The sequence below is a fragment of the Nyctibius grandis genome, chromosome 3 (assembly GCF_013368605.1).
Source record: "Nyctibius grandis isolate bNycGra1 chromosome 3, bNycGra1.pri, whole genome shotgun sequence".
NCBI classification, from domain to species: Eukaryota; Metazoa; Chordata; class Aves; order Nyctibiiformes; family Nyctibiidae; genus Nyctibius; species Nyctibius grandis.
The window spans coordinates 114,275,345-114,298,116 of NC_090660.1; the positions used below are offsets into that span (position 1 = coordinate 114,275,345).

At 58.7% G+C, this 22,772-nt stretch overlaps 4 protein-coding genes across 12 annotated transcripts in view; 1 reads left to right on the plus strand and 3 right to left on the minus strand.

Annotated features, from left to right (window-relative positions):
• The window catches only part of EEF1D (eukaryotic translation elongation factor 1 delta), a 29,389-nt gene extending 22,999 nt beyond the window's left edge, over positions 1 to 6,390 (minus strand). For 4 of the 8 annotated variants that reach the window (XM_068397162.1, XM_068397161.1, XM_068397160.1 and 1 more), the window contains exons 1-2: positions 6,307 to 6,384; positions 4,437 to 4,465 (exon numbers count right to left, since the gene is read on the minus strand). The gene's annotated coding sequence lies outside the window, so the exon portion shown is untranslated. Of the gene's footprint in view, positions 1 to 4,436; positions 4,466 to 6,306 lie in introns of all 8 variants that reach the window. The other 4 variants (XM_068397165.1, XM_068397164.1, XM_068397163.1 and 1 more) reach the window with 3 other exon arrangements.
• A 330-nt stretch (positions 6,391 to 6,720) lies between these two features.
• Positions 6,721 to 9,676, plus strand: TIGD5 (tigger transposable element derived 5). Its single transcript, XM_068396653.1, has one exon. It carries the CDS (start codon positions 6,859 to 6,861, stop codon positions 8,668 to 8,670), a length of 1,812 nt encoding a protein of 603 aa, XP_068252754.1. The 5' UTR covers positions 6,721 to 6,858; the 3' UTR covers positions 8,671 to 9,676.
• Positions 9,677 to 12,768: 3,092 nt separating this feature from the next.
• PYCR3 (pyrroline-5-carboxylate reductase 3) lies at positions 12,769 to 15,685 on the minus strand. Of its 2 annotated transcripts, none has more exons than XM_068396827.1 (6): positions 15,604 to 15,685; positions 14,856 to 14,920; positions 14,396 to 14,575; positions 13,647 to 13,859; positions 13,437 to 13,529; positions 12,769 to 13,159 (listed from the first exon to the last, which is right to left on the minus strand). In XM_068396827.1, the coding sequence occupies exons 1-6, from the start codon at positions 15,683 to 15,685 to the stop codon at positions 12,977 to 12,979; spliced, it is 816 nt and encodes a 271-aa protein (XP_068252928.1). In that variant the 3' UTR covers positions 12,769 to 12,976. The 2 variants fall into 2 exon arrangements, with proteins under 2 accessions (XP_068252928.1, XP_068252927.1); XM_068396826.1 differs by having other exon boundaries at positions 13,647 to 13,895.
• A 1,955-nt stretch (positions 15,686 to 17,640) lies between these two features.
• On the minus strand, positions 17,641 to 22,663 carry GFUS (GDP-L-fucose synthase). Its single transcript, XM_068396618.1, has 11 exons — positions 22,555 to 22,663; positions 20,798 to 20,959; positions 20,598 to 20,712; positions 20,246 to 20,374; positions 20,093 to 20,166; positions 19,730 to 19,863; positions 19,510 to 19,574; positions 19,235 to 19,301; positions 19,066 to 19,145; positions 18,763 to 18,862; positions 17,641 to 18,204 (listed from the first exon to the last, which is right to left on the minus strand). The coding sequence occupies exons 2-11, from the start codon at positions 20,947 to 20,949 to the stop codon at positions 18,149 to 18,151; spliced, it is 972 nt and encodes a 323-aa protein (XP_068252719.1). The 5' UTR covers positions 20,950 to 20,959; positions 22,555 to 22,663; the 3' UTR covers positions 17,641 to 18,148.
• Positions 22,664 to 22,772: the final 109 nt, after the last annotated feature.

Consider the following 22,772-nt stretch of genomic DNA (forward strand, 5'->3'; position numbering starts at 1 on the left):
AGAACTGCCTTGAATCAAAGTGAGACAAGGTTGATATTAAAACAAACCTGTAAAAGTACACTTATTTCCAGTGGAAATCAGAAAACTGGGCAATAATCTGTCTATTAAGAAGCATCAGATCTGTGTCTATATACCTTTGATTTTCCAGCAAGTGCAAAATCCACACGACAACTAGAGAGTACTTACTTTTTTAGCTCCTATGATAGCATTAAGAAAAAAGATAAAGTTAGAGATAAGTTTCAAGTCCCAGAGACGCAGCAAGGACACAGAATGACAACAGCCAAATGTATTATCATAGAATTAATTCCCCTCATATATAATGCATTTAATTAAACTTACAGCTGGTTGACTCTCCAGAACTACATTATCTTCATCAACCAACACCACACACACTCAGTTACTTTTAATTTTCAATAACAAGCAATAAAAAAATATACATATCTAATAGGATCCACTCATCACAACAGGGAACCAGCCAGAAAGGCTCCCAACTGCCACACCAATACTGTCAGCTGGTGCAGAAGTGAAGCTCAGGTCCCCCCAGTTTCAGGTAATTAACACCAACAGCAAATACTTGAAAGAATTAATTATAACCTCAAATAATTAATTCATACGATTGCAGTTAGTTCTACTAGAAGTTAGTGATCCATACAACATTCTATGAATGAGACTGAAATAAAATACTAGCACAAATACTCAGCCTACTAATTTTTCAGGAAGAGCATCAACGTGACATGTGAAAACTCATGGTAGAATTTAAGACTTACACAGAGTCGTACCTACAAGCTACACCTACAAAGCCTGACGAGACACAGCTTCTCGTGTCACTAATTCAACATTACATGTATAATAAAAGGGGATTTTTGCAAGGAAGCAACACAAACCCCCACACCAAAATGACCACAAACGTGCCCCATCAAACCTGGCTCACAGAAATTCAAGTGTTGTTTTTTTTATGAAGATTATTACCAAGGAAAATCTTCGTAAAGGGAATTTACCACAACAAGCAGCAGTATCATATCCTGAAAACACGTCTAAGATACTTGCAGCACCTATTTGTTTCCATGAGGGGCCCAAACCTTAGGTTCAGTTATGATAAAGACCAGATTTTCAATGAAGTTTACAAACACAAGCAAAAATAGAATAAAAACAATCTCTTTTCTACTCTGTGTTCCTAAGTTTTCCCAGAGGAACCTGGGAAAAGGCACCTACAAGGATTTTAATTACACCTGAGCTGATGAAGACAGCCTGATGAGAGATGTGAGCTGCAGACCATTAATACCAGAGCACTACCAGTTCTCCCAGCATACAAATTTACTCCAGACAAGACACAAGCTCCCAATCCAGCTTCAGCCAAGTACAGTACAAAGAGTAAAGGGAGGATACCTGATCTGAAAATGTCTGGAGGGACAAAATTCACCTCTTCAAAGGTTTTGGATGAAAGGGCCTTAAAGATCATCTCGTTCCAACTCCCTTGCCATGGCAGGGGTTGGAAAATCACAGAATCACAGAATCAATGAGGTTGGAAGAGCCCTCTGGGATCATCGAGTCCAACCATTGCCCTGACACCACCATGGCAACTAGACCAGGGCACTAAGTGCCATGGCCAGGCTTTTCTTAAACCCTTCCAGAGATGGTGACTCCACCACCTCCCTGGGCAGCCCCTTCCAATGCCTAATGACCCTTGCTGAGAAGAAATGCTTCCTCATGTCCAACCTGAACTTCCCCTGGTGAAGCTTGAGGCTGTGTCCTCTTGTCCTATCGCTGGTTGCCTGGGAGAAGAGGCCGACTCCCACTGCGCTACAACCTCCTTTCAGGTAGTTGTAGACTGCACTAAGGTCACCTCTGAGCCTCCTCTTCTGCAGGCTAAACACCCCCAGCTCCCTCAGCCGTTCCTCGGAGGTCAGACCCTCCAGACCCTTCACCAGCTTGGTCGCCCTCCTCTGCACTCGCTCCAACACCTCAACATCTTTCTTGAAGTGCGGGGCCCAGAACTGGACACAGGATTCAAGGTGCAGCCTCACCAGTGCTGAGTACAGAGGGACAATCACTTCCCCAGACCGGCTGGCTACGCTATTCCTAATAGAGGCCAGGATGCCATTGGCCTTCTTGGCCACCTGGGCACGCTGCTGGCTCATGTTTAGCCGGCTGTCGATCAGCACCCCCAGGTCTCTTTCCACCGGGCCGCTTTCTAACCACTCTTCCCCCAGCCTGTAGCGCTGCAGGGGGTTGTTGTGGCCCAAGTGTAAGACCCGGCACTTGTTCTTGTTGACCCTCATGCCGTTGGTCTCGGCCCATCTATCCAACCTGTCCAGATCCCTCTGCAGGGCCTTCCTACCCTCCAGCAGATCGACACTCCCACCCACCTTGGTGTCATCTGCAAATTTGCTGAGGGTGCACTCAATCCCTACGTCTAGATCATCTATAAAGATATTGAACAGCACCGGCCCCAGAACTGAGCCCTGGGGAACACCGCTAGTGAGCGGCCGCCACCTGGACTTTGCCCCAAATATAAGAAGGGCTCTTACTCCGTGCACTAGAGACTGTCTCCTGCGTACCCAGGACAATTTTGCTTTTCCAGTGACAGCGCAGACAATCTACTGGGTGTTTTACAAAGCATGAAGCCACTGGAAAGGCAAACGCTATTATTTATCGATGCCAAATAACCAAATACTCCCAAGTAACAAAAAAATCACAAGTCAATGTTTAAGCCTCCCACTGACCCTCAAAGAGGGCTTACAAAAACCTGAAAGAATTTTTAGTCACAGCTACTGCTTCAGAGCTTTGGGCTTGGTCCTGTCTTGTCACCACATCCTGGGTATTTCAAGCCAGAACATATCTCTGCTGCACTTCCAGCGCTGCAGGGAAATGCATAAAGTTAAAAATAGGCAGTGAAAAGGTCTCTATTGTTCTGTAAATCAAAAACAAGCTTTGGACTTCAGCTATTTGGCTGCATGATCCCCTAAAGTCTAGCTACTTTTTCAAAAGTCAGTAAAACAAAAGCATATAATACATCAGCCTAAGGCTGTAGCCAAAAAAAAAGTAAAGTTAAAGTCAGGCAGCACCACAATTTGAAAGCAGCTCTCCCAGAAATAATTTAACAGTTCGATGTGGCTTAAAATATTTCCAATAACCTTGAAAAAGTATCTTTAGATGAGCAAGAGCAGCAAATCTCATCCGTCACTGATTTCTGGAGGGATGTGACAGCTGCTTTCTGCAAGCCATAACGAAGAGGGGATGATTATAGTCACAGTTCAACTTGTTTCTTCAGAGAAGACATCCAAAATGGGCATCAGGTGGCACCAGGGGACACAGGATGATAGAGACACAGGGCAGCTTGCTGTGCTTCGACCCCAAAAACACCCCATGGACGCAGCCCCAAAGGCGAGGCAAGAAATTTCTGCTGGTCCAAGCAGCAACCACGCCAACACCAGTCGCTCTTCCCCCAGCCCAGCACTGACAGGTTCTCACTACAGGAGATCCTGTCCCAATCCTCCATCTGCGCGTTTACTTACCCTGGCACAGCTGATTTTGACCAGGCCAACGTGGTTCTATATTTAGTGCTCCTGTCCTATCACATGTCACACCAGCCTCCCCACCAGAAGCTCCTGAACACAGCAACAGCCCGAAAAATAAATGCCAGAAAACCCAGAAAGGGCCCATTTGATGTCAGACATGGAACAGAGAGGAGCAAGAAGGTCCACGGGCACTCGCTTGTTCCTTTCTACAGCCTCAGAACAGCACCTGGGCTACACCACACTCAAGACATCTGCACTGCCTTCCTAGCAAAATGCTTCTCCTCTTCCCAAAACCGCTGCACTCCTGCACAAAAATGAGAGCCATTTCAGCTAGGAATTTAGGCACCAGACACAGCTGCCTCGCACCTACCCACTCTACAGCAAAGGCAAGGCATCAACTCTGCTTTTTATTTTTGGCAATTCAGAGTTAAAAGAGCCGAGGCTGGTTTCACACCGGAGGGTCTAACGGCCTCTTGTAGCTGAAGGGAGCAAATCCACCCCCTCCTCAACACTGGCACTTAAAAACAGGCAGCTAAAGCAAAAGAAAATATTAATGCTTGTGTAGTATTGCTCTTCTGCTGGTTCAGCTCCCTGCACTGGCGCCCTCCCCCAGCTCACGAGCTGCAGCCAGTGGCTCAAAACAGCAGGACACAGGAGAGGAACCACCTTCATCTCCTTTGCTATAATATAAAGCTCCACACTAACCTTTAGCCAAGGAAAAGACAACGACTCCCAACCTTGATCACCTAAAAACGCGATTCTTTGCTCCAAGCAACAACGCTGCTGCTTGCTAATGAAGAGATAAATCAAGGACAGGGGAAATCAGCAGTAGGGAAAAGACAGGAAAGAAGTCACCTTCACAAGAAAAAGCAACGTAGTTGAAAACAAACAGCTTAGGCGAAGAGAAAAAAGGCATACCTGCAAGGTCAGGGAGAAAGAAGGCACACCTAGAAAAGCAGAGGAAAGAATTACAGCCAGACAGCCAAGCAAAGTTATTTTCTCCTCCACACCGAGCACGACAGGATTGTGAACATCAGATGACAATCAATCCCAAAACACCGAGGATTTAGACATGAAAGAACAAATCCATATTGATTTCAGTGAGCACCAGGAGGGGAGGAATGACAGACTGTAGCGGCCTCAGCAACTTTAGCTGCTGCTGTAATCCTTCACAACCCCCCAGAGAGCACATTAGCAGCCTCCGCACAACTACTCCTCCCCAAATTTAGTTTTGAAATAGATACCTCCTGAGCGAGCCGTGGTTAAAACAAAAAGGAAAAGCAGAAAGAGCAGAACAGGCTGTCAGAGGCACTGCCAAGGTTACAGAGGGGTTGGGAACACCAGGACATGGAGAGGTGAGATGAGCAGAACCCCGGTGCACCTACAGAAGAAGGGCAGGACAGCAGGGGGGCCTGACATTATAGGGCTCCCAGTGCCACACTAAGTCTGGAGAAGCAGCTAAGGGTGCTGGGTCACGGGCTGGATGAGGCCACTGCTTCAGTTACAGGGCAGCAGCTCGAGTTGCTCTTTGCAGCAGGCGACTCGACAAGAAACCCTTGCCAAGATGAGGAATCAGGAGAAGAGCAGACCCCCAATGCACTCAGAGCTGCTGGGGACAGGGGCATCCCCTAAACTCCCCTCCCTACCAGGGCAGGAACTGCACTGACCCCCAAGACACTCAGAGCTGCTGGGGACAGGGGCATCCCCTAAACTCCCCTCCCTACCAGGGCAGGAACTGCACTGACCCCCAAGACTTGAAGGGATGAGGCTGGATATAGCAGGAGTATCCCCAAAACCAGCACCCCAAAAGAAAGGAAACCTGCCCTCCCTCCCAAAAACTGGGTTTAGGTTTAGGGAGATCTCCAGCATCAGCCCACCCAGACCTTACACCCATAATGGGATGCTCTTGCAACCACCTACCTAAAGCCTGCAAGGTGGAAAGGACCCCACATAGAGGGGAGAACCCTACAACCCCCCTGCCCTAGACCTGGGAGGGGAAAATGGATCTCACAGACAAGGAGGGTCCCCCACAGCCTCCTTTCCTGGGGTGTGAGGGGAGGAAAGACCCCACAGGGAATGGGGGGGGGCCTTCTACAACCCCCTTCCCAGACCTATTAAGAGGAAAGGGACCTAAGAGATTGTGGGGAGCACAGGAGGATGCATCGCCACACTATTCCCTGGGACTTAAAGGTAAAATAATCCCAAAGAGCAAGGGCCCTCTAAGCCTTGCTCAGGACTCCGGGGGGAGTGGAAGGGACGCCACAGATAATGGGGACGGGTCTCACCCCAGTTCCCGAGGCCATGAAGAGGAAAGGATCACACAGACGATGGGGCAACCCCACAACCTCCCTTCTCTTGAGACTGTGACAGGGGAAGACACTCCCCCATATAACGAGGCTCCCTCATAACTCCCCCCTCCCCGCCACTATGACGAAAGAGGCCCCACCAATAACGAGGTACCCCCAAAACCCCCTTCCCCTGGCCTATGAGCAGGAAAGGACCCCACGGATAATCGGGTGGGGTGATCATAATCTCCTTTCTGGGGACTGTGAGAGAAGAAAGGGACCCCAACGGACCGTGAGGAGCCCCCACAACCCCTTCCACGAGCAGAAAAGGACCCCACAGACCACGAGGGGCTCCCACACCTCCCACCTCAGCGCTGTCACAGGTACAAGGGACCCCCAAAACTCCCATTACCGAGGCCTCCGGAGGAGGGTGAAGGGCCTCGGGCAGCGGGGAGCCCGGTGAGGGCGGGGGGGGGGGGGGGGGGGGGTGGGGCAGGACTCACCGGCAGTGCTGGGCTGGGCCAGGCCAGGCCGCAAGCGCCTCCGCTCCGCTCGGCCTCCACCAGGCAAAGGGAGGGGCCGTTCCGCGCGCGGGGGGTTGTGGGGGCGGCGCGGACCACGCGCGGCGGGGGCGGGGGGGGGAAGAGAACGGCAGCGCGGAAGGACACAACGCTCCGGACTCACAGCGCGGGTCTCATCCCCCCCCTCCTCTTCTCCACGGTGGAACAGCCGAGCAGGGCGGAGGGAAGAAGGAGTGGGGAAGCGCGGAGGCGCGTCCCCCCTCTCTCTCCTCAAAGTGGTACAACCCAGAGGCGGTGGCGGGGCTGAGAGGAAGAGTCCAATAGGGCAAGGAGGGGGGGGGTGAGCGGCGCAAACTAATTGCGGGGGGGGAGGCGCACATGCGCGCTGCGCGCCGCCCCGCCCTACCGGCCGGCTCGGGGCCGGAGCGGAGACAAAGGCACCGCGCCCCCCCCCACTATTCCCCCGCCCCGGTTATAACGCGCCCCCCCTCCCTTCCTACTACCGCGCCGGCCCATGGCTGCGGGGGCTGCTCCATGCCCGGGGGGGAGCCGGAGGCGGGTGGGGGTCCGGCCGGTATGGCGGGAGGGCGGCGGGGCGGTGGCAGCAGCAGCGGCAGCAGCAGCGGTACAGCCGGGGGGGTATCGGTGAAGATGGCGCTGAGACGGGCCTACTCCATCAAGGACAAGCTGCAGGCCATCGAGAGGGTGAAGAAAGGCGAGCGCCAGGCGTCGGTGTGCCGGGCCTTCGGGGTGCCGGGGGGTACGCTGAGGGGCTGGCTGAAGGACGAGGCGAAGCTACGGTGGTTCCTGGAGCAGCTCGGGGGTGAGGTGGGCACCCAACGCAAGAAGATGCGCTTGGCCAACGAGGAGGAGATCGACCGAGCCGTCTACGCCTGGTTCCTCGCCCTCCGCCAGCACGGCGTCCCGCTCTCCGGGCCTCTCATCCAAGCTCAGGCCGAGGCCTTCGCCCGGCAGATCTACGGTCCCGAGTGTACCTTCAAGGCCAGCCACGGTTGGTTTTGGCGCTGGCAGAAGCGTCACGGCATCTCCAGCCAGCGCATCTACGGCGAGGGCGGCCTCCCCGCCGAGCCCGAGCGGGCTCCCGCCGCCTGCCCCGAGACCTTGCCGATGCCGGCTGCCGATGCCGGGGGCTACGGCGACGAGCAGATCTACAACGCCAACGTCACTGGGCTCTACTGGAAGCTGCTGCCGGGGCAGGCCGGCGGGGTGACGGCAACAGCGCGGCGGCGGCCGGCTCCCCGCGAGCGGGTCACCGTGCTGCTGGCCGCCAACTTGACTGGTTCCCACAAGCTCAAGCCGCTGGTGGTCGGGGGCCATCGCGATCCCCCCAGCCTCCGCCATCACAACCAGGACAAATTCCCCGCTTGCTACCGCTACAGCCCCGAAGCCAGGCTGGGGCCGGCGCTTCTCCGCGCTTGGTTCTTTGAGGACTTCGTGCCAGGCGTCAAACGCTATTTGCGCCGGAGCTGCCTGCAGCAGAAGGCCGTGTTGCTGCTCAGCTCCCCGCCGCCCCCCTCCGGGATGGGCCCTGAGGAATCCCCCCCGCTACAGACGCCCGACGGCTCCATCCGTGCCCTCTTCCTCTCCAAGGGCCCTGCCGGGAGCGGCTCGGCCGGAGCGGGAGGCCGAATCCCAGCCCCGCTGGAGCAGGGGGTGGTGTCCGCCTTCAAGCAGCTCTACAAGCGGGAATTGCTGCGCCTGGCCGTCTCATGCGTGGCCGGCGGCGGCTCCGGTGGCCCCATGGACTTTGTGCGGTCCTTCCTCCTCAAGGACATGTTGTACCTGGCCGGCCTTTCTTGGGACCTCATCCCCCCTGGCTCCATCGAGAAGTGCTGGCTGCTGGGGCTGCGCGCCGCCTTCGAGCCCCAGCCCGGGGAGGAAGAGCACGGAGACCCTCCATGCGGGGAGGAAGGCGGTGGGGACAGCAAAGTCTTTAGTGACCTGACCCACCTGGCCGCGTTGGCCTACAAACGCTTGGCTCCCGAGGAGGTGGCCAACTGGTTGCACTTGGACGACGCAGCCCCGGGTACGGAGGAGGACGATGGGGAAGAGGACCTTGAGGAGGAAGGCCCCAGGGGCTGTGGGGCAGAGGAGGATGAGGAGGAGGTGGAGGCAGCTGCCGGAGATGGGGGTGGCAGAAGGGGTGGGGAAGGGGGGGACGGCTTGTTGCCCACAGCTCGGGAAGCCATCAAAGGTCTGGAGACGGCGTTGCGCTGGCTGGAGGGTCAGGACCCCCGGCAAGTGGGGCCGCTGAAGCTGGTGCAGCTCCGCTCCCTCATCAGCATGGCCCAGCGGCTGCACCGCGGCGGCAGCCCCCATTCCTAGGCCAGGGCGAACCGCGACCTCTCGGCTACCGACCGTCCTGCTTGGGGTTTGGGGACACCCCGGTTGTCCCAGGGGGCTGGCGACAGAGGTGCCAGCTCCCCTCACCCCTCCATCACGGGCTCAGGACGCCCGAATGCCCCTGGGTTACCGTGGCCAAGAGGGGGTTTCCTCACCCTAAGTATATTTAGGAGGTGCTATTAAATCCCAGTTGACTAAGCCGGGGTGGCCCCCTGGTCACTGGCACCGCTAGAAGGGGGTGGATGCCCCCCATGCCGCCCAGTCCCCCTGACCCCATGGGGAGAAGGGGCGAGGGAGGGATCCTGTCGGCATCACCGCGAAGAGCCGGGACGATGGGGGAAGTTACACTAAGTAATTCCCCACATCTCAGAGTGGGGCTGAGGTGGGCACAGTTGCCTGGACGGGGACCACTCCTGGAGGGCTGTAAGGCAAACGTTCTGCCCTGGAAGAGGCTGGTGATGCCCTTCCCGCTGCTGAAATGGAGTCTTGTTAAACTGGGGAGGTTTGAGGCTGGTTTAAGCCAATTTTCTTCATGCACTGGATTGGGACAGGGACACTTGGGTGGCATCCAAGAAGCTGCAGCTCCCCAGAGAGGGTCACCTCCATCATTCCCATGACAGCCCCAGGAACACCCGGACCACAGAGACCTGCTGAAACAGGTCCGAGCATCCTCGTGAAGCCGAAGGCTCCGGGGATGGGGGTTGAGGTGCCTCTCCTGGGATTTGCGGGGCAGCTGGGGCTGAAGGACACGTCTCACGGTGCAGGGGAGATGGCTGCTGGCATCAGATGTGAATTTCGCAGCTCTTGACGTGATTTTTGATTAAATTTTAGCCTGCTTAGCCAAATTATTGAAAGGAGATTAAAAAAACCCAACTCCTCAGTGCTGCCGTGCCCCGTGTCAGCAGGCGGGGTGGGTGTTTTTACTTGTCGGGTCTTTTGTCTCATAACTTCAGAGTTTATGAAAAATTAAATGGATTTTTATTCCCTCTTTGGGGTTGTCATCTGTAAACTGTCACGCGGAGCCATTGCAGCAGGGTGAGGGGTGCCAAAAGGGGGACCTCCGTGGGGTTGTGTCCTCTTGGTGTGGTCTTCTCCATCGTGTTCCCTGCCTCTCCGCAGCCTGTTGAACGCAGCAGGGCCAGGCAGGTGCCCGAGCTGCTGCAGCTGCTCCCCAAATTGAGTTTTTTTTTACTTTATTAGGATTAATTTGCCGATAAAAGAGTCTGCCAGGGAAATTAGCAGGAAAAAAACACACAAAAAGTCAGATTTGGAGCTGAGGTTTGTCCTTTCAGATCATGAAACTCCACTGCAGAACCAACGTCAAGAAAAGCTTTGGATTAGGGAAGAAATGCACTTTTTTTTCCCCCCCACAAACCCAACCAACCTCAATTTCTGCTGTTTGACTGCAGCCAAGTTCACAGCCAGCATGTTGCATAGCATCTAACCCGTTTCAGGTTTCTCCCATAACTTGTATCCACCAACAGAATCATGTAAAACCACGTTTCTATTTATTTTTATAATCTTACTCACCAAAAAAAACCACAAAAACATTGTAGAGCTTGGGATGTGGCTCACTTCAAGCAGTAGTTTGTGAATTAAAGGAGTCTTCAGTTGTTTGAGAAAAAATGTTGCCAAGCTCAGCAGAAGGCACCAGGCTGGAGGTCTTCGCTTCTCACGTAGGTCAACCTGGGTACATTTATGGCACTGTTTGGCCTGGTTTGGGGAGGTGAGAACATCGAATCATTGAATGGTTTGGGTTGAAGGGGACCTTCAAAGATCATTTAGTCCAACCCTCATGCCATGGGCAGGGACACCTTCCACCAGACCAGGTTGCTCCCAGCCCCATCCAACCTGGCCTTGAACCCTGCCAGGGAGGGGGCAGCCACAGCTTCTCTGGGCAACCTGGGCCAGGCTCTCACCACCCTCACACCAAAGAATTGCTTCCTCAGATCTCATCTCAATCTCCCCTCTTGCAGTTTAAAACTGTTCCCCCTCGTCCTGTCACTCCTTGCCCTTGTAAAAAGCCCCTCTCCCGCTTTCCTGTAGCCCCTTCAGGTACTGGAAGGTGCTAGAAGGTCTCCCCGGAGCCTTCTCTTCTCCAGCCTGAACAGCCCCAGCTCTCTCAGCCTGTCTCCAGAGCAGAGGGGCTCCAGCCCTCTGAGCATCTCCATGGCCTCCTCTGGACTCGCTCCAACAGCTCCATGTCCTTCTTCTGTTGGGGCCCCAGAGCTGGACGCAGCACTGCAGGGGGGTCTCCCGAGAGCGGAGCAGAGGGGCAGAATCCCCTCCCTCGCCCTGCTGGCCACGCTGCTGGGGATGCAGCCCAGGACACGGGTGGCTTTCTGGGCTGCCAGCGCACGTTGCCGGCTCATGGTGAGCTTCTCGTCACCCATCACCCCCAAGTCCTTCTCCTCAGGGCTGCTCTCACTCCATTCTCCACCCAGCCTGTGTTTGTGCTTGGCATCGCCCCGACCCACGTGCAGGACCTTGCACTTGGCCTTGTTGACCTTCATGCGGTTCTCACAGGCCCAGCTCCAGCTTTTTTTGCAGCTTTGCTAATTAATGAGGTGCCTCAAGAAGGTGCCCAGGGAGGTCATGCCTTGGCATGACTGCACCGTGTGGCTGCAGCCTCGCTCTTGGCTTGGCACCACCGGCATCCAGGGCGACACGGTCGAAGCCGTAGGAGCCGGAGGCTCAGCACCCAACTGTTCCACCAGCGATATTTTGCCTGGAAAAAGCCTTTCATCTTCAAAGCGGTTCACAAATCATCACTAATTGCATCCGTGCAGGTGCCAGGAGGCAAACGAAGCTTAATTAGGGCATGCAAAAGGCTCAGATCCTCTCCACATAGGCAAGCTTTGAGTTTCTCCTCCCTTGATGGGCAGCACCCCAGGGCCAAGAGCGGGTCTGGGCTTCCATCCCACCACCTTGCTGCTGGAGCAAGACCCGTCTGCAGGACCGTGGTACAACGCTGGTGCCTGGCCAGGGTGGGAGGTGGAGGTTTTTTGGCTGGTTGACTTCTCACCCATGGTTTTGGAGCAGTTGCAGGGATGTGGCCGCTCTGCCCAACCCCAGCAAGCTCAACTTGGGATCACCCCGTCCCCAAAAGCCCGTCCCCAGTGTCATGCATCCCGGCACAGCGCTGGTGAGCACAGAGCCAGCGTGGCATCAGCTCCATCCCTGGTGAGCACAGAGCCAGCGTGGCATCAGCTCCATCCCTGGTGAGCACGGAGCCAGCGTGGCATCAGCTCCATCCCTGGTGAGCACGGAGCCAGCGTGGCATCAGCTCCATCCCTGGTGAGCACGGAGCCAGCGTGGCATCAGCTCCATCCCCGGTGAGCACGGAGCCAGCGTGGCATCAGCTCCATCCCTGGTGAGCACAGAGCCAGTGTGGCATCAGCTCCATCCATGGTGAGCACAGAGCCAGCGTGGCATCAGCTCCATCCCCGGTGAGCACGGAGCCAGCGTGGCATCAGCTCCATCCCTGGTGAGCACAGAGCCAGCGTGGCATCAGCTCCATCCCCGGTGAGCACGGAGCCAGCGTGGCATCAGCTCCATCCCTGGTGAGCACAGAGCCAGCGTGGCATCAGCTCCATCCCCGGTGAGCACAGAGCCAGTGTGGCATCAGCTCCATCCATGGTGAGCACAGAGCCAGCGTGGCATCAGCTCCATCCCTGGTGAGCACGGAGCCAGCGTGGCATCAGCTCCATCCCTGGTGAGCACAGAGCCAGCGTGGCATCAGCTCCATCCCCGGTGAGCACGGAGCCAGCGTGGCATCAGCTCCATCCCCGGTGAGCACGGAGCCAGCGTGGCATCAGCTCCATCCCCGGTGAGCACAGAGCCAGCGTGGCATCAGCTCCATCCCTGGTGAGCACAGAGCCAGTGTGGCATCAGCTCCATCCCTGGTGAGCACAGAGCCAGTGTGGCATCAGCTCCATCCCTGGTGAGCACGGAGCCAGCGTGGCATCAGCTCCATCCATGGTGGCCCAGGGACCCATGGCTGTCACCTCGCCATGGAGGTGACCCCATGCTGGGTGCAGTAGCCCCCCCAGGACTGAAGGGACCAGAAAGAGCCAAGCCTGCCATCGCGCTGCCCACGTTTATTTGGTCCCAGCCCTGCAGAGGTAGCACGTGGCATGGACATGGGTCCACACCATCTCCCACCCCCAGCCAGGTTCTCCTGGGGGTGTCAGGGTCTCCCTGCTCCCTGAAGACATCCAGTCTGGTCCCCATCGCCCCTCCTGCCCCATGGGGGACAGGATGGAGGGGCTCATTCCCAGCCAGGTCTCTAGTCCTCGGCCATGTCACATGCCCGGTTGGTGGCCGCCTCCACGGCGTTCATGACGGTGGCCCGCAGCGCGCCCTTCTCCAGCTGGTGCAGCGCGTGGATGGTGGTGCCCCCGGGCGTGCAGATGTCTCCTCGCAGCTTCGCCGGGTGCTCCCCCGTCTCCAGCATCATCTTTGCTGCACCCTAGAGGAACCCGGGGTGGGTCAAAGAGAAGAAGACCTCCCAAACCTCCCCTCTCCTTGCCCGGGGGTTGGATGGCAGCATCCTCCCATCACCCACCCCGCTGCGGTGGGGGACAAGGCACTGAAGCATCTGTCCCACCACCTCGTCTTCCATTTCAAGAGGGGAAACTGAGGCAGGAGGCCATCCAGCACTACGGGGTGCCCGAGCCGGGTGGGAGCTGCAGGGCAGGAGGGAGAGGAGCGATGCCAGGTGTCCCCAAGTGATGCCACTGACTCACCAGCAGCGTCTGAGCTGCGATCCTGCTGGCCAAGCCGCCCGGCATGCCCATCTTCACCGCGCCCTCGGCCAAAGCTTCAGCAAACAGGTAGACCTGGAGGAGAAGAACATCGGGGATGAGCGTGGCAAAAGGGGGGGACCCCAAACCCCAAATCTTCTGGCATCCTGTGTCCCGCCAGTGAGCCGGTGCCCGCCGAGCGCGGGCGCTTACGTAGGCCACGCCGCTGCCACTGAGGCCAGTGTGGATGTTGATGTAGGATTCGGGGACCTCCTCGCAGAGCCCGCAGGAGGACAGCAGGTTCTTCAGCAGCGCGGCTTCCTCATCGCCGGCACCGCTGCCTCGGGCGAAGACCATCGCCCCTGCCTGTACCACGCATGGCAGGTTGGGCATGAGCCGCAGCACCTTGGTCCCAGCAGGGAGAAGCTGGGGAGAGATGGGGATGGGAGAAGGGTGCCAGCTCTGGGCAGCACCCAAGGGTGCCCTGAGACACCGGTGGGTATCACCCATTGGGGCTGGCGGAGAAGAGTGGTCCATGGGGAAGGACGTGGGGATGCAACGTGTGTGGGGACAGAGCCACAGCAGCATGTCCTTCTCCATGGGCCTGGGTGCAAATGGGATGAGAGGAGGAGAAGAGGAGGAGAAGAGGAGGAGAAGAGGAGGAGAAGAGGAGGAGAAGAGGAGGAGAAGAGGAGGAGAAGAGGAGGAGAAGAGGAGGAGAAGAGGAGGAGAAGAGGAGGAGAAGAGGAGGAGAAGAGGAGGAGAAGAGAAGGAGAAGAGGAGGAGAAGAGGAGGAGAAGAGGAGGAGAAGAGGAGGAGAAGAGGAGGAGAAAAGGAGAAGAAGGAGAAAAGGAGAAGAAGGAGAAAAGGAGAAGGAGGAGAAAAGGAGAAGGATGGAGGACGAGGAGAAGAAGCAGCAGGAGGAGGAGGAGATGGAGAAGGAGAAGGAGAAGGAGGCTCACCCGCTGCAGTGTCTGGAGGGTGACGCCAGCGGCCAGCGAGACGATGACGTGGTGGGGTCCCACAGCAGGACGGATCTCCTGCAGGACGCCCGGCAGGACATGGGGTTTGGTGGCCAGGAAGACCAGGGTGCTCTCCTGCAGCACCTCCAGGTTGCAGTGCGTGGTCCGGCAGCCCGACTCCTACCCATGGGCAGGGAGAGGTGTCACAGCCTGGCACCTCCCACCCCCGGTATCCCCATGGACAAGGCACGTTCACGTGTGGGGACACAGCTTGGGGACCCGCTCTGGCCACAAAGCCACCAAGGCTCTGCCTGGATTTCACTCAGACCTGGGAAGGATGAGCCAAAGCCCTGTGTGGGGGGAATGGGTGCCCCAAAATCGTGGCGAGGAGGACCCCAACATGCCTCCCACCTCCACGGCCACCAAGCGGGGTGGCTTGTCACCCCGTGGCCCCACTCACCCGCCAGGTGTCCAGGTTTTTGTCCGAGGGAGCACTGGCCACGACGCTGCTGGCTGGCACCTTCCCTTGGGGAACACGGGGACCACAGTGAGCAGCTGGGGTGGCCCCAGGGCGGTGGGGACACCCCAGTGCAGCCCAAGCACCCCGATCCCAGCTGAGATGTGCTCCTCTCCTCCAACCCCAGCCCCACCAGCCTGGGGGACGTGGAGCAAAGGGGGCCGGGGCTGGATCCTGCCAGCCCGGGTGGCATGGGCACCCCACGGGGATGGCTCTGGGCACCCCGTTGTGCCACAGTGCTGTGACAAAGCAGGTGACCCCAAAAGCAGGAACCATCTCCTGGCTTCTGAGTGTGCACAGGGCTGTCCCCACACTGCGCTGTGGGGCAGGGACACCCGGGTGGCAGGGACAGGGCCGTGCCCCCACTATCTGTGGGGCAGGGACCCTGGGGTGGGGGACAGGCCAGGGCGGTCCCCATGTCCCCACACCGCTCTATGGGGCAGGGACCCCGAGAAGGGGACATGACAGGGTTGTCCCCACACTGATCTCTGGGGCAGGGCCCCAGGGATGGGACAGGCCAGGGCTGTCCTCACGTCCCCACACAAGGACCCCAGGGAGGGGCCAGGCCAGGGCTGTCCCATGTCCCCACACCGCTCCACAGGGCAGGGCCCCCAGGGAGAGGCCAGGCCGGGGCTGTCCCATATCCCCACGCCGCCCCACGGCCCCGTCCCCCCGTGTCCCCCGTCCGTACCTGCCCGCAGCAGCCCCCGCGCCAGCCCCCCCGCCATCCGCCCGGCGCCCACGAACCCCACCCGCAGCTCCTCCGCCTCCATGGCCCAGGCCGGAGCGCGGGCACGCCCCCTCGCAGCCCATTGGCCGCGCTCTACCCGCCTTCCTCTCTCCCATTGGCGGTGCCGGGTTATAAGGGGCGGGGCCGGGGGGAGTGACGGGAATCTGCGCAGGTGCGGGGGCTGCGCGCGGGGCGGGGCTGCTCCAGTGCACGCGGTGGGGGGGGGACGGACCCACCACCCGGGGGAAGGGGGGGGGGACGGGCGGACCCACCACTCGGGAAAGGGGGGGGAGGGTCTCCCAGGTACCCCGGGTGTATTCACAGAAGGGTTTGGGTGGGAAGGGACCTTAAAGATCGTGGTGTCCCATGGGCAGGGACACCTTCCACCAGACCAGGTTGCTCCCAGCCCCATCCAACCTGGCCTTGAACACTGCCAGGGAGGGGGCAGCCACAGCTTCTCTGGGCAGCCTGGGCCAGGGTCTCACCACCCTCACACCAAAGAATTTCCTCCTAATATCTCATCTCAATCTCCCCTCTTGCAGTTTAAAACTGTTCCCCCTCGTCCTGTCACTCCAGGCCCTTGTAAACAGCCCCTCTCCAGCTTTCCTGTAGCCCCTTCAGGCACTGGAAGGTGCTAGAAGGTCTCCCCGGAGCCTTCTCTTCTCCAGGCTGAACAGCCCCAGCTCTCTCAGCCTGTCTCCAGAGCAGAGGGGCTCCAGCCCTCTGAGCATCTCCGTGGCCTCCTCTGGACTCGCTCCAACAGCTCCATGTCCTTCTTCTGTTGGGGCCCCAGAGCTGGACGCAGCACTGCAGGGGGGGTCTCCCGAGAGCGGAGCAGAGGGGCAGAATCCCCTCCCTCGCCCTGCTGGCCACGCTGCTGGGGATGCAGCCCAGGACACGGGTGGCTTTCTGGGCTGCCAGCGCACGTTGCCGGCTCATGGTGAGCTTCTCGTCACCCATCACCCCCAAGTCCTTCTCCTCAGGGCTGCTCTCAATCCATTCTCCGCCCAGCCTGGATTTGTGCTTGGGGTTGCCCCGAACCACATGCAGGACCTTGCACTTGGCCTTGCTGAACTCCATGTGGTTCGCACGGGCCCAGCTCTCCAGCCTGTCCAGGTCCCTCTGGATGGCATCCCTTCCCTCCAGCTGGGCTCTGCTGCTCCTCTGTGCTGCTGCCAGAACTCCCTGAGGGTCAGAGTGTCTAGGGCTGAGGTGTCCTCATCATGACTCCACCTCTGGGTGCTTGACACCCCGTTGGGAGAGGGGCCAGGGCTGGTGCTGCAGCGCTTACAGGGACATGATGCCCAAGGAGCACTTTTGGGTGGAGGGAGATGTCCTCCAAGGATGGGTGGCAAAGGCACCCGTTCTGTATGACCCACATGTCCCCAGGGGACAAAGGATATCTCCTGCAGGACAGGAGGGTCATCAAGGATGGAAGATGCCCTGTCTAAACTCCTTCTTCCCTGACCAGGTGATGCCGGAACTGGCCCTGGGCACTGGGAATCACTGGGAGCCCAAACCCCACAACCGGAGCCGGTCTCTGGCCAGCAATGTGTGAGTGCCAACCTCAGGGGACATCCCTTCTCCAGTGACACGTTGGGGCTGGTGTCACCTCGGGGTACAGCCAGTGACCTGACAGTGGTGGGGGACAGCCCTGCTGGGTGCTTCTCGGGGTGCTGATGGGTCTCTCTTCCATAGGCCCTTGCTATCCCCACGGTTCCCATGCCAGGGGCTCACCAGGGTTGGGCAGCGGTGCTGGAAGAAAGCCATCCCTGGGCAGGACTTCTGCCACGTCCATGCCACCGCTTGGCCATGGACTCGTCCCTCCATGTCTGACTCCCTCCTAGCAGGGTTTTAAACCCCTTTTTTTGGGGCTCTTCCAAATGCTGGTGGAGAACACATGGTGGTGCTCCAGACCCTCAGGGTGCCATTCGATGTGGATTCAGGACCATGCTACAGGGCAGACGCTCCTCATCCCACCGCTTTTTTGCTATTTGCATATATTTTAATAAATGCCATATTTACAGCTGGAGCCTTCCCCATTCTGGTCCCCCTCATCCTGATGCTGAGGGCTTTGGGACCATCCCCACACCTCAAAAGCAACAGCAAATGTCCGGCTGCCGTTCCTGTGCCAGAGGAACCCTGATCACCTTCCCTTTATTACAGCCTAATTACAGGTAGCCCGTTACAGCTCAGCCAGAGCCACCAACCTCTTGGACACGGCCAAGGCGGTGGTGGTGGTGGCTCCAGTTGGCTGCTACCACCTGATCCAGGGTCCCACCACCTTTGGGGTGCCCCAACCTTCCTCCCCGCTGCCCTGGGCATCCCGCGCCGCTCCCAGCAGCGGGCAGGAACGTGGGGGCTGCTCACTGGCCTCTGGCTCCCTTTTGCTTTGGAAATGTCACTGTCACCCCCCCCAGCCCCGTCCTCTGCCCCAGCAAAGGACAACCCTGAGTTGAAGAGGATGGTGCCCAGGTGATGCCAGTCCTGGTGCCGCGTTGGCCCATCACTTCCTGGCGTTGGCATAGTTGGTGCTGAACCAGGCGCAGGTCTCCTTCACGGCTGGGGAGGGAGAAGATGCGATGGGTTTTGGGAGTGGGAGAGCAGTTTGTTCATAGAATCATGGAATGGTTTGGGTTGGAAGGGACCTTTGAAGGTCACCTGGTCCAACCCCCTGCAAGGAGCAGGGTCATAGAATCATAGAATGGTTTGGGTTGGAAGGGACCTCCAAAGGTCATCTAGTCCAACCCCCTGCAATGAGCAGGGACATCTTCAACTAGATCAGTTGAAGATGGTTGGACAGGGCTCACTAGAGCCCTGTCCAACCTGACTTTGAATGTTTCCAGGGATGAGGCATATCCCACCTCTCTGGGCAACCTGTGCCAGTGTCTCACCACCCTCATTGTAAAAAAATTTCTTCTTTAGATCTAGTCTGAATCTCCCTTCTTTTAGTTTAAAACCATCACCCCTTGTCCTGTCGCTACAGGCCCTACAAAAAAGTCTGTCCCCATCTTTCTTAGAAGCCCCCACTGAGTATTGAAAGGATGGACCCCCCCTGATGCCACCAAGGCTACTTGCAGTGGGTAGGACCTCCGTGTTGCATGGATTCCCCCATCTCACCTTGCCTGAAAGGTGTGAACTGGAAGCCAGGCAGGTAGCGCCGTAGCTTGGCGTTGCTGGCCGTCTTCTTGAACTGCCCGTCCGCTTTGGTGGTGTCAAACTGGGACAGGAAGGGTTAAGGGAAACCAAAGGGGGAAAACCAGGTCTCGCTCTGCCCCACCATGTCCTGGCTGGGGCAGTGGGAGGGATGCTCTGGACCACGGCATCTCCTCTGGAGGTCTACGGCTTCTGGTGGAAAGCGGGGTGCCCCTCATGCTGCAGCAGCCCCCCAAGTAAGGGGGGCCAGCCTGCCAAGAAGGATACAACAAGCTCTCCCCTGAAGTCCATGGCCTCCACGATCGCTTCTGCTGCCTCCCTGATGGAGACTTCATCTTCTTCTCCCACTGTGGAGAAGGGGATGATCATGGCCGTTCCCTCATCCTCTTGGAAAGGGGCTGGAGGGGGCGTTTGGGGAGGGGCAGCTGGGGCTTACCTGACAAAATGATGGGTTCCACCTCATCGTATTCCCGCAGGACCCAAAGGAAGAGCCGGGCCAGGTCCTGCAGAGGGGCAGACAGCTCTTGGGGGGTGGTTGCTGTCCCCCAGCCCTCCCATCACAAGGGAACCCAACCCTGAGGATGGCCAATGCTGCCCAGGACAAGCCAGGTAGGCTCAGACCCTGCTGGGGTCCAGGCACCAGCACCCCCAGCCCCGTACCCTGCCCTCCCCAAGTCGTGGGAGGCGAGTGCTCCCCGAGGCCACACGTACCAGGGAGTAGATGAACTGTCTCCTGGGCTTGCCCGTGCCCCAGACGGTCAGAGCGGAGCCAGTCTCTGGAGGAAGGAAAGCAGGTCCATGAGCATCGCAGCCACCTCCACCCACCCTGGCAACCCTGCAGAGCAGCTCATGGAGCAGGCAGGGGGGCAAAAAAACCCAAAACCAGCCCAACCCTACCCAAAAAAGCTGTAAGAAGTCCTGCTACACTCACGTTTGGCCAGGTAGACCTTATGGATAAGCCCCGGCAAGACGTGTCCGTCCTCGATGTTGAAGTTGTCGTGCGGCCCGAAGACATTGGTGGGGATGACGGCAGTGAAGCGGCAGCCGTGCTGCTCGAAGTAGCCCCTGGGTGAGAGCAGGGGAGGAGCAGGTGGGTTGTCAACCAGCCACAGTCACTCACCCCTCCAGCACAGAGCTGTCCCCAGAAGATCCTGGCCAGCAGCATCTCCACCTGCTGAGCCCAGGTATCTCCTCAGCTCCACTTAATTCCTGGGACTCCCAGGAGATTCCCCTTGCCCCGATAACCGGCGGGTGCTCGCAGCCTGCAAGGGCTCTCCCGTGTGTCCCCCCGCACCTATTCTGGACATCGATCATCCTCTTGGCATAGGAGTAACCGAAGTTGGAGCTGTGAGGTGGCCCGTTGTGAATCTGGGGACAAGAGAGCAAAGAATTAAGCAGGACAGGGACCACCCCACCCCAGGCTGTACATGGGGATGGAGATGCTCACCATGCTCTCATCGATGGGGTACGTCGTCTTGTCTGGGAAGATGCAGGTGGAGAGGCAGGAGACCACCTTCTGCACCCCCGTCTCGTAGGCAGAGTGCAGGACGTTGTCATTGATGTGGATGTTTCTCCTCTGGGGATGGAGAGATTTGTCAGATCTGTGGGGTGAGGCCCCTCAAAACCCTGCACCCTGCGGGTAATAACTCATTAATAACTCCAGAAACCAGAGGAGCTCTGCTTTGGCCCCAGGAGCAGAGCAAGCCATGTCCTCATGTCCCTGCATCCCAGCTTGGGGAGGGCGGGGGGTGGCAGCACCCTCAGGGACTCCCGATATCGCCCATTGGCTGGGTGCTCACCCAAAAATCCAGGTTGTAGCAGATGTTTTTGAAGAGGCCCCCGACCATGGCGGCCAGGTGGATGACATGGGTGGGCTTGTGCTGCTCGAACAGGGCTTTGGTCTCCGTGGCATTCCTGGGATGGGAAATTTGGGGGTTCAGCGGCGCCAAGAGAGTAGAGCAAGGGGGTTTCCAAGCGAAAATCCACGCGGTCAACTCACGTCAAGTCGGCGTCTCTGGAGGACACAAAGATCCACTCCTCGTCCGGCCGCCCCTCTCCATCAGCCACCACCTTCTCGATGGCTCTCCCCACCAAACCGGTGCCACCCGTCACCAGGATGCGCTTGGCCACCGGCCCCGTCGCCTCCGTCATGGCCAAAATCCTGCGGGGGCAGGGCGGGGGGCGAAGCCAGAGTCACCTCGGGGTGCACCCATGGACCACACCGAGCTCACCCCCACCCGGTGTGGGTGCCCACAAGCATCAGCCACGCGCCAGGCTGGTGGGATCATTTTTGGGGGAGGACTTTTGCTCGCTTCTGCCAGCAAAAAGGAAAGCGGAAGCAGTGTTTGGTGTAAACTCGTCAGCTGTAGTTACTAATTAATGAAGGTGGCCGGTGGCCTGGGGGGTTCCCCGTGCGCAGGCGGCACCTGGGCTGGAACCAGACCTGCCACGTGGCACCACACGGCACTGCCCAGCCTCTGGAAACAGAAGGTCACCCCACACCCTCGTGCCTCCCCAGAGTCCCAGGTCTGCACCCCAAATCTACCCCTGCACCCTAGCTCTGCACCCCACATCTCCTCCTGCCCCCTGAGTCCCAGGTCTGCACCCCAAATCTTCATCTGCATCCCAGGTCTGCACCCCACATCTCCTCCTGCACCCTGTGTCCCAGGTCTGCACCCCAAATCTACCCCTGCACCCCAGGTCTGCACCCCAGGTCTCCTCCTGCACCCCAAGTCCCAGGTCTGCACCCAAATCTACCCCTGCACCCCACGTCTGCACCCCAGATCTCCCCCTGCACCCCAGATCTCTTCCTGCACCCCGAGTCCCAGGTCTGCACCCCAAATATTCCCCTGAACCCCAGGTCTGCACCCCAGATCTCCCCCTGCACCCCGAGTCCAAGGTCTGCACCCCAGATCTTCTCCTGCACCCTGAGTCCCAGGTCTGCACCCCAGGTCTGCACCCCAGATCTCCCTTGCACCCCAAATCCCAGGTCTGCCCCCAGGTCTGCACCCTGTGCCTCTCCCTGCACCCCAAACCCCAGGTCTGCACCCCAGGTCTCCTCCAGCACCCTGAGTCCCAGGTCTGCACCCCACACCTCCTCTACACCCCAAACACCAAGTCTGCCCTCCAAATCTTCCCCTGCACCCCAGGTCTGCACCCCACATCTCCTCCTGCACCCTGAGTCGCAGCTCTGCACCCCACACCTCTCCCACACCCCAACCCCAGACCTGCACCCCACGTCTCCGCCTGCACCCCAAATCTTCCCCTGCACCCCAGATCTCCTCCTGCACCCCGAGTCCCAGGTCTGCAACCAGCTCTGCATCCCACACCTCTCCCGCACCCCAAACCCCAAGTCTGCCCCCCAAATCTTCCCCTGCACCCCAGGTCTCCTCCTGCACCCCACACTTCCCCTGCACCCCAGATCTCCTCCTGCACCCCACACCTCTTCCGCACCCCACACCCCAGGCCTGACCCCCACACTCCCCCCGCACCCCAAACCCCAGCTCTGCACCCCCCTCCTCCCCGCACCCCAGCCCCCCCTCCCGCAGCACCGCCCCTATTCCACCCAGAGCCTCCCACCCCGGGGGCCCCCAAGACCCCTCATACCCCCCCTGGGGCTCTCCCCTCCGTACTGTCCCCCCGCTCTGGGGACACCCCCACTTCTACACCCCCCCGAGTACCCCCGCAGGGGGGTGGAGGGGGAACTACCCCCCGCAAATGATCCCACACCGGCTGGCGAGGGGGCTCCCGTCTCACCCCGGCACGGGGCTCGGCTCGGCTCGGCTCGGCTCGGTTCGTCAGGGCTCGGCTCGCCTCGGCCGCGCTTCCTGCCGCCCCGCCGCCATCACCGGGCGCCGCCGCTCGGCTCCTCGGGAAATGGAGTCCGGGCCCGGGGTCACAGGCACCGCCACCTGCCACAGCTCCGGGGGACACCGGCACCAGCTCCCGTCCCTGGCATGGTGTTGGGGGGTGCT